Source organism: Mus caroli, chromosome 5, assembly GCF_900094665.2.
Source record: "Mus caroli chromosome 5, CAROLI_EIJ_v1.1, whole genome shotgun sequence".
NCBI classification, from domain to species: domain Eukaryota; kingdom Metazoa; phylum Chordata; class Mammalia; order Rodentia; family Muridae; genus Mus; species Mus caroli.
The window spans coordinates 5,180,829-5,191,546 of NC_034574.1; the positions used below are offsets into that span (position 1 = coordinate 5,180,829).

The following is a 10,718-nucleotide window of genomic DNA, read 5'->3' on the forward strand; positions in this document are numbered from 1 at the left end:
AATTTTTCCCCTGTGCCCATATCTTTGAGGGTTTTCCTCACTTTTTCCTCTATAAGTTTCAGTGTGTCTGGTTTTATGTAGAGTTCCTTGATCCACTTAGACTTGAGCTTCGTACATGGAGATAAGAATGGATCAATTCGCATTCTTCTACATGATAACCGCCAGTTGTGCCAGCACCATTTGTTGAAAATGCTGTCTTTTTTCCACTGGAAGGTTTTAGCTCCCTTGCCAAAGATCAAGTGACCATAGGTTTGTGGGTCCATTTCTGGATCTTCAATTCTATTCCATCCATCTATCGTCTGTTGCTGTACCAGTACTTATCACAATTGCTCTATAGTATAGCTTGAGGTCAAGCATGGTGATTCCACCAGAGGTTCTATTATTGTTGAGAATAGTTTTTGCTATCCTAGGTTTTTGTTATTCCAGATGAATTTGCAAATTGTCCTTTCTAACTCAGTGAAGAATTGAGTTGGAATTTTGATGGGGATTGCATTGAATCTGTAGATTGCTCTCGGCAAGATAGTCATTTTTACTATATTAATCCTGCCAATCCATGAGCATGGGAGATTGGAAAGGAAATTCTTAGAAGAAATCTACTGTTGATAGTTCACACACTAACTATTATATACTGCCAAAAATAAAATAAAATGAAAATAATATTCACAAGTATAGAAAACCTATAAAAACAAAAACTTGTACATGGATACTTCTAAAAGCATTATTTTAAAGAACAAAATATGTAAGTAATACAAATGTCCTTTAACTAATGAATGGATACATAAAAGGGAGTATATCAATATAAAGGACTACCATCCAATCACAAAAAAGGATGAAGTCCTGATATACAATAACATGGATTGATAGCATTGTGCTGACAAATAAATTATATACAAAACCAACTACAAAAACACATATTTTAAGAAATTTCTAGATTAAATAAATGTCTCAGTAGTTTAGCAGATCCCAGGGGATGTACAAAGGTGGAAAAGCCAGATGATAACTTAATTAATAGGTAGGAGCTTCTTTTAAGGGTGATAAAAATGTTCTGGAGATAGGCATCAGAGATAGTGACATAACTGCAAATATACATAAGATCAAATGGAAGCCATATTTTGGTAAAACAGGACAATTTGTTTCATGAATTATGGTGATAAATATAACACTGTCATCTGCAGTTACAGTTGTAATTCTGGACATTTTCATTACTATTGCAACTTTATATCTGAATGCTTTATCCCTTTGGTGAGTGATGGGAAGACAAAGTTGTAAAATGTAACCCCCAAAAGTTGAAGGTATACACCGAAAAAGGCTGAGAATCATGACAAGCTTTGTCCTTTTCCCCTTACTTTTCCTCCTTTTGTTTTTAACAGAAATATAAGGAAATCCATATGATAGAACAGAGTAAAATTTTACTGTGAAGTATCTACTCAAACAGCATCAGGAAAAAAAAAAACAAGGGCTCTAAACTAAAGAAGAAAGAAAGCACAGGGACGTAATGGAGATTGAAAATAGTAAATGAACAGGATAGATGTTCAGTTACTAACTTTTACTCCACAGTTTGTTTAGAAACTAAGAGTTTCTATTTTTAGAATCTACAGTTACACTATTGTACCTTAAGTTTACTAAGACACATTAATAACTATTTTATTTTCTGTAAGATTAAAGATATTAAACCTAATTTTCCATTAAACATAAATGCCTATGCTTCAGAAGTTATTTAATTATGATATTTAACTTTAAAAATCTGCTGAGACTTTCTTTTATTTTCAAGCACATAACTTAAAAGGACATTTCTCTGAGTGGCCTTGTCCATTGTCTAAACACCGAGACCTGGCAATTGGAACAGTTTCTTATCTCTGGTATCGTGTTTTTGCATGGGTCTATGGGCTCTTATTGGATAATTTCTGTTCATGTTACTACAGAAACAATTAAAGTCTCATTTATGTGCAAACCAGGAATCAAAAGTTGGAAAGCCTTCAGAAACAAACAAAGAAAACTCAAAAGCCAAATGGACAGGTTTATCTTTACTTATTGTTTCTAAGAGTGTTTATACTCACATCAAAAGACGGCCTCATAGGGAGGTGACTATTTACCATCTAAGTCAGGAAGCACTTTGAGGTTGAAGCCAAAGCTTAGGTACCAGAACAGTTCAGTTGGATTACAGAAATTATGCAGTGTCAAAGCACAGGAATTCTAGCTCTTTTTAAGTGTCTGAAATCAAATGGTATTGAGGGTAGGAGGAATAGAGATTATTGCTTCTGCATTAAATGTTCAATTTTCCAATAATTTTTTGCTGAATATCTACCACATTACTGATAAAGATATTTGGAATACATCAACAGAGAGACAATGTTACTAGTCCTGGAAAAGGACAATGTATTAGATAGACTTAAAAATTATACAGAGAAAAAGATGTCAGAAGTGTCAGGGGATGGTAAGAGATGGGTAGATGACTCACACTTTTCAATATTGTGAGTGTAGGCCTCACTGAGCAGTTTTCTAGTAAATTTTGGAGTTGACCATTCACATATTAGGAGATGTGGTCCCCTACACAGGAAAAGCCAGGCAATGATGTCTATGATGAACCTGGTACATTGAAAAAGATGAACAGGTGAAGGATAGCATGGTACCTTAAGGACAAAGACAGATACATAGAACAACTGAGAAAATGTTTGGGATCAATATAAAACCTCAACTGAATATGAGTCCACTATTTGTAAGAATGATCAGATTAATTTAGAAGAAATGACATGTCGCATCTTGCTTTTTTTTTCCTATAATATGTGGTGCACTAGCACTACGTAATAGCTCTTTAGAATGCTGCAGACCTTTTCTGTTTAACTATTTTCTATATCTTTAATAAATTCAATTACCAAATCACCCATAGAATTTTATAAGACTATTTGACTGTTTTACTAATTTTTTTGGTTTTCCAACTTACTAACTAGGTAATGAACAAAGTTACAAATCACATTTAAAAAAGTAAGCTGTGTTTTCCTGTAAGCCACTGTTATGCCTCTTTCCCATGTGAAACTTTCCCTCAATGAAGCAGAGATTACTAACTCCTTTTCATTACATCACAATTAGTAATACTTTTACAAAAACATGACTCAACTATACAACATTGCTAAATTATCTTCTTTATACCCTTTAAATCCAGGTGTAAAAAACTAGCATGCTTTATTAATTTTTGTAATCTAAACTATATCTAAATGGGTTACTTAATAACAAGAATAAATGGAATAAAAGAATATTTCATGAATGTGTGTATAATAGTGGCAGGATTTAAAATGGAAAGAAAACCCAGAAAGTTCATACAAAGTAACAAAGCGGAGGCATCCGCTGCAGAGAAAGAACAGAGACTTCAAGCTATGACTCATTTCCAAAGTAGAGGAAACAAGTAAGATTTAGCCAACAAAAACATGGAGAGGTAATAGCAAAGAACAGTTCTTGGGACTTACTACAACACTCTGTGGCAAACTAGCCAACCTTCTAACGTACTGGGGATCAAAGTTTTAATTTCATGTATTATAATGAAAATGCAGGATCTTATCCATGAGGGAATTATAAACTTATTTTAAAAAATTCATTGTTCCTAGGTATTTGTATCAAATTTGGGAACACAGGTGACACATACTAAAAACAAAAGACTCATACCAATTCCACCACCAAAACCCTCTAGCATATTGATGCTATGTTGTCGACCTGCCAACCTGTAATCCCTACTAACCACTGATCTATCTAGTCTTGGACAATAGAGTTTAGCACTTTGCAAAATGTTCTAAAAGTGAATTATATACGATTTAAGTTTTCATAATTTTGCTACATATATTTATTATTCATTTGATATTAAAACATGTTGTAAGTAAAAATTTAATTTATATTGCTGAATTTTTTCATTGTATATGATAACTATTCATTTATCATGTGGAAAAATATCTGAGCTGCCTGTTTTTTTACAAGTATAAATAAAGCTGCTCTAAATAGATTTTATAAAAATACAGTTTTTCATGTCTTTCAAGTAAAGTTCCAGCATTTCAGGGAAGTAAAAGTTTATTTATCTTAATACAAACTTCATAGACTTTCCTAAAGAGGCTATATAGTATTTTATACCACCAGCAATGCATGGCAGTTGTAGTTTCTCTTCATCTCTCAGAATTTGGTAAGTAACAGAAGGAGCTTGCCGTGGTTTTGTGAGGTGGAATATGGACATAGATGCAGAGCTGGGCGAAGGAACCCTATCGTCAACCTAACTTCTAACCGCAGTCTTCACCAGTTTCTCAAATCACAGGGTTCAGGAGAGGTCTTCAGAAACCCTGCAGTATTTGTCTTCATGTGACTAAATTATTTTACTTTGCAGTTACAAGGATGTTCTCCAGGTTCACCAATGTTGCTGCTAATGGCAGGATTCCCTATTTCTTTAAAGATGAATAGTATTATATTGAGTACACAGAATACAATTTCTTAATCTATCTGTAGAAAAATACGTAAATTGATTCTATACCTTGGACAATGTGAACACCACAGCAAATAACATGAACACAAAGATATTTTCTTGACATATCCTATTGCTTTTGGATTTATAGCCAACAATAGGATTACTTCATCATAAATTCAATTGTTAGTTGTTTTTGGACCCTCACAGTGTTTTCTATAGTAGTTTTACTAACCTATATTCTCACCAATATAGTAAATATATTTCTTTTTCTATACATCTTTGTCAGACCTGTTACAGATAACTGAAGGGACTAAAGACAGCTATCTACCTGGGAGTGAGAAGAGAAAGCCTCTTATAATAGTAATCTTGTAGTAGTTATTAATCTCAGATTTGAAAGTTTAGCAGAAAAAGTCAAAGGACAATGAGATATGCTATCTTAGAATACATAATAATTTTCTTTTTAATTTGCAAAATTATATTTAGTTTGTTCACATAGTGTGGGGAGGGGGGCGCTGTGGGTGTCATAACACATGTGTAGAGGTCAGAGGACAACTTGTGGAAGTAGGTTCTCTCCTAACAAGTAAGTGACTGGAATCAAATTTCAGTAGTCATGCTTGGTTGCAAACACTTTGCCCCCTGAGCCATCTTGCTGGACTCATAAACATAAGAATTTTCTAACTACTTGAACTACCCAAAAACGTGATGAGCTGCCTTCCCAGTTTCCCAGAGATCAGATGGTTAAAACAAAAGGGTATAAATCCACCAATTAGAAATACTAATGAGTGGGCTGGGTGTGGTGGTGCACACCTTTAAATCCCAGCATCTGGGAGGCAGAAGGAGACTGAACTCTGTGAGTTGGGAGTCCAGCTTGATCAATAAAGTGAGTTCCAGGACAGTGGGGCTATATAAAGAACGTCTGTCTTCCCCTGTCCCCCCCAAAAGTAAGACAGACAGACAGACAGACAGGCAGGCAGAAAACAAGAGAAAGGAAAGAAAAAAGAAAAAACAAGGAGAAAAGAAAAAGATAGAAAAGAAAATACTGATAGTGCTTTGTCATTAGCCTAGAACATTTTGTACTTCTCAACCGATGGTCCCTTGTCCTGACTGCAGCAGTGCCTAGAAATGCATGGTGAGGATGCAGTTATTGCTGAGAAGGCTAGAAGCTTGACTTGAGCAGAATACTTACGTGTGCAGCTTCTGCAGTGGCTTTAATAGAAGACACAAAGCCACATGAAGAAGTGTCTTACTATACAGCTCAGGATGGACTCAACCTCACAGTGCTCTTGCCTCAGCTCCTGAAGATCTGGGATTACACGTGGGAGCTATTGAGCTCAATTTACACTTAAAATGACTACAGTTTAAATGGTACTGAACTGAAGAAACACAACTCAGGCCCTACTATTTTTAATATTTTCTGATGAATTCTTCCTTTTCAACTATATTCTAGAAAAAGTAAGGCCATCATTTGATCAAGGGATTATTAGTACAAATAAGATTCATGTCAGATTGTAAAAGCTTCCATTTCTCTAATTATGAGTCCTTTTAAAAGAAATAAAAGTAGAGAATTTAGTCAGCTCTTCACTTTACCCATGGCAGCACGGCTTACACTATGTCTGGAGGTGATATTTACCTTTCTCTGGAAAAAAATTTAATGTACAAGCCAAATGTTCTTTATTTTAAAAACTAGTAGTAGCTTGATAAAAATAAACCTTATAATCTGATAAAATTAGATGCTTCTAATTTGTACTTATATTGACATTGGGTGTTTTAATTTAAAAATAACACTAAATTTTAAGTAAATATTTACAATGTATAATAAAATATATAACCTCTCATGTGTAAAATAAATTTACTACATTACATTATTAAGAATAGGAATATATGAAGTTTCTAGGCACCTGAAACATTCAAATATTTCTTCCCCAAAATCATTTCAGGACCCATGTCTATTAACAACCACATAGTTGATTTATAATAACTATTTTAAAAGCATGCTTTGAATTATTAACCTCATTTGACTTAAACCTGAAATACCTTACTATGTCCATGGAATTTTTGTTCTTGTTGTTTTGTGGCACTAGAGAGTGACACTGGGACCATGCTCGTGCTCAGAAAGCACTCTACCACTGAACTATTACCTCAAGTTCAATTCGCTTCCTTCCTTATTCTATTAAAATTTATATTGATAAACGAGCTAGACTGTATAGTTTCATTACAGTATTTCTCAGAAAAGACAATAACAAATTTGATTATCTGGAATGTTCACGATCCAATTTTGCTGAGGCACAACTTAGAAGATTTGTATTGGTTGTATGAAATGAATTCATTTACATTCATGAGTCTGCCCAGTTATTCAACATTCAATTTAAAATGCAAATTTTAAGGTAGTCTTAGATTTTTCTACTGATAATTTTTTAAAGTGCATTTTGTGAGATAATCATAAATGATAATCAGGGGAAATTTCATAAGATAAAGTAGTTGTGAATACTAAGATACATTATGGCATATTTTATTTAATGTGCTGTTTGATCATAAATTTTGGTAATAAAATATAATTACCACATAAATAATAATTCTAACAATATTTGAAAATACATTCATATTCTTTGCTTTCATAAAAACATACTTTATATTAAATTTTTTTTTAATGTATTTACAATTGCTCTCTTCAGACACACCAGAAGAGGGCATCAGACCCTATTGCAGGTGATTGTGAGCCACCATGTGGTTGCTGGGAACTGAACTCAGGAACTATGGAAGAGCAACCACTGAGCCATCTCCCTAGCTCACGATGTATTAAAGTATTTTCTTGACAGAAAACTGAGGAAATACAGAAATGCAAAAATGAAAAGCACTATCCCTTTTTACATATGAAACAACAGAGTTTAACAGAAAAGACATTGATGGTTTTATGGGCTCCATGTTAATTTTAGAATTATAAACAAGTTCAGAATTTTTCCTCCCATGTTAATTCAATTATTTCTTCAAATGATTTGAAGCTTAGCATAACTTGGATGCTATCAGCATTAAAAAGTATAAAATGGAATTAACTTTCTGACTACACTTGAAAGTTCTTGTTATCTATCAAAGCAAATTACTTTTGCAAACTATACTATTAAGACTGTTTTTAAAAGGTAAAAGCTAAAGCAAAGCTCTCTAGTTACCAAGTTTTCTTTTGAAGAGTAGATAATGGAATTGATGTAACAATGTTGTTAATTGTTGTTATTAAGACTTATATAACTCTTGATTTTTATTAATTATAGATAATATCTATTTTTGAGACAGGGTCTCACTATGAAGCCCAAGATAGGCCTGGAATTTACTATATAGATCAGGTCGGCCTCAAACTCATAGAGATCCACCTGCCTCTGCCTTGTAAATACTAGAATTAAAAGCATGCATCACCACACCTGGCTTAAAATTTAACTTTTGATATTAACAAAATGTGAGTTCAGACAATGTTTTCCATAAACCCTTTAAAGTTAAAAATGACTTATACTTCGCAGTTCCACACATATATATTTTGATCATATTCCACCTTCATTTATCCCTTTCCCACTGAATCCTTTCTTCTTCCTAAGTCTTTCTCCTACTTTTATGTTCTTGGGTTTTGCTTTGTTTTGTGTGTGAGCCATTTCATTTAACTAGGGCTGCTTGAATATGGATGGGTGGACATTATTTACTTGAGCAAGGACCGTTATCAGCAACTACTTCACTGACTTTCAAATTTTAAAAGATTCATATATATGATATAAATATGCTTGCTGATATAAGAAAAAGTAAAAATCATTATTTTGAGGTACTTAAATGTATCCTAGAAATAAGTGTAAATATGACATTACAGATTCATTCTGAATGACATAGAACAAAATATCAAACATTATGAAGTCAGATTTATGTTTTTTATTTTAAATGTGTAACATGATTGCTATCTAAACCACTCCAGATGTAAGTTTTCAAAAAGTTTATTTTGGAGGGTAGGGGTGGGGTGGAGAGGCTGGTCCTCTGCTGAGGAGAAATGGAGGAGAAGTGGATGGAGGGGGGAGGTACGGGGAGAAGAGGAGGGAGGGGAAACTGCTGTCAGATGTAAAATAAAGGAAATTTAAAAAAAAAAACTGAACACTGAATATAATATTAAATATTTCCCAACCATTGTCTTGTGAACTTAGAAATATTTGTGATATTTAAAATGTATAATTAAATGAATTGCAAAATTCAGATTCCCAAATATATATGCATTAATTACTAGTATTTACTATGCTTGTTTGCCACAGGAAAAACTTCCCTCAAACAATGCATTGAGTGAAAAAAAAATATTTTTCATTTTCCTCCATGAAAAGGTTTCACTCTGGACTGATTCTTGTGTGTGTGTGTGTGTGTGTGTGTGTGTGATTTTTTAAAAAATTACTTTTATTTTTTTACAATCTGGTCGTTGCTCCTACCCCCTCCCACCCCCGCTCAGGTCCACCCTCCCACAGTTCATCCCATTCCTCTTCCCACACATCTCCAAAAGAATGTCCCCCCGCCCCCTGCCAGGCCTCCCTACTTCCTGGGGCCTCAAGCCTCTCTAGTGTTAGGCATGTCTCCTTCCACTGAGGTCAGACCAGGCCCTCCTCTGCTGTCTATGTGTCAGGGGCCTCAGGCCGGCTCGTGTATGCTGCCTGGTTGGTAGCTGAGTAATTAACAAGATACATAAACCCCTAGCCCAACTAACTAAAGGGCCAAAAGGCAGTATCCAAATTAACAAAATCAGAAATGAAAAGGCATATATAACAACAGAAACTGAGGAAAATCAAAAAACATTAGATCCTACTACAAAAGCCTATACTCAATAAAACGAAAAAATCTAGATAAAAGGGATGATTTTCAAAACAGATACCATGTACTAAAGTTAAACCAAGAGCAAACTATCTAAACAGTCTCATAACCCCTAAGGAAATAGAAGAAGTCATTAAAAACCTCCCAAGAATGGGAATGGGTGGGTAGGGAAGTGGGGGGCGCTATGGGGGACTTTTGGGATAGCATTGGAAATGTAATTGAGGAAAATATGTAATAAAAATATTAAAAATCAAAAAAAAAGAGAGTTTTATAAAAAATGGATTTTTTCTCATATAAGTTAGCAAAACCGAAATGTTAAAAAAAAAAAAAAAGACTCAATGCCTCCCACTGCTTAATTAAACATGGCTCTTCATTGTTACACTAAAAAAAAAAACAAAAAAACAAAAAAACAAAAAAAAACCTCCCAACCAAAAAAAGCCCAGGGCCAGATGGTTTTAGTGCAGAATTCTACCAGAACTTCAAAGAAGAGCTAATACCAATACTCCTCAAAGTATTTCATAAAATAGAAACAGAAAGAACACTACCTAATTTATTCACGAAGCCACAATTACTCTGATACCTAAACCACACGAAGACCCAACAAAGAAAGAAACTTCAGACCAAAATTGCTTATGAATATCAATGCAAAAATACTCAATAAAATTCCAGCAAACTTAATCCAAGAACATATCAGAACCATCATTTACCATGATCAAGTAGGCTTCATCCCAGGGATACAAGGTTAGTTCAACATAGAAAAATCCATTAAAGTAATCCATTATAATAACAAACTCAAAGGAAAAAAAAAACCGCATGATCATCTCAATAGATGGTGAAAAAGCATGACAAAATACAACACCCATTCATGTTAAAAGTATTAAAAAGACCAGTAATTCAAGGCCCATACCTAAACATAACAAAAGCAATTTACTGCAAACCAACAGCTAATATCAAATTAGATGGAGAGATAGTTGAAGCAATCCCACTAAAATCAGATACAAGACAAGGTTTCAATATAGTACTTTAAGTTCTAGCTAGAGCAATTAGACAACAAAAGTAGATCAAGGGGATACAAATTGGCAAAGTCTATCTTCTTACAAGGAATTTGTTAGGAAAAATAAATAGTACATCAAAGTTATTACCTTTTAGCCGGTGACTTAGAATTTGTTCCAGAACAGCTGCAAAGTTATTAAATTCAGGAGATGAATCATCAATTGTTTCAAAGCAAGACCGATCAATCAGGGTCTTCACAGAAAATCTACAAACAAACAAACAAACAAAAAACAAACAAACAAAAAAACCCAGGATGGTTAGTTTTAGAGAGAGTAAATCCATTCACTTAAGTATAAAAATAGGAGAAGATATTTAGAAAAGAACCCTGAAAATCAGGTTTATTCAATGTGCTCTGTAATTTGAAAATTTTACAGAAAACAAGCTTCCACATGCATAGTTTTTTTTTTTT

General features: G+C 33.8%; 2 protein-coding genes across 5 annotated transcripts in view; one reads left to right on the forward strand and one right to left on the reverse strand.

Annotated features, from left to right (window-relative positions):
- Rundc3b (RUN domain containing 3B) overlaps positions 1–10,718 on the reverse strand; it is a 121,075-nt gene that overhangs the window by 87,358 nt on the left and 22,999 nt on the right. For all 4 annotated transcript variants that reach the window (XM_029477073.1, XM_021163319.2, XM_021163318.2 and 1 more), the window contains exon 2: positions 10,399–10,514. In XM_029477073.1, the coding sequence (XP_029332933.1) occupies positions 10,399–10,514 (116 nt within the window). The remainder of the gene's footprint in view (positions 1–10,398; positions 10,515–10,718) is intronic.
- Abcb1 (ATP binding cassette subfamily B member 1) overlaps positions 1–10,718 on the forward strand; it is a 158,361-nt gene that overhangs the window by 21,016 nt on the left and 126,627 nt on the right. The gene's annotated exons all lie outside the window — the stretch shown is intronic.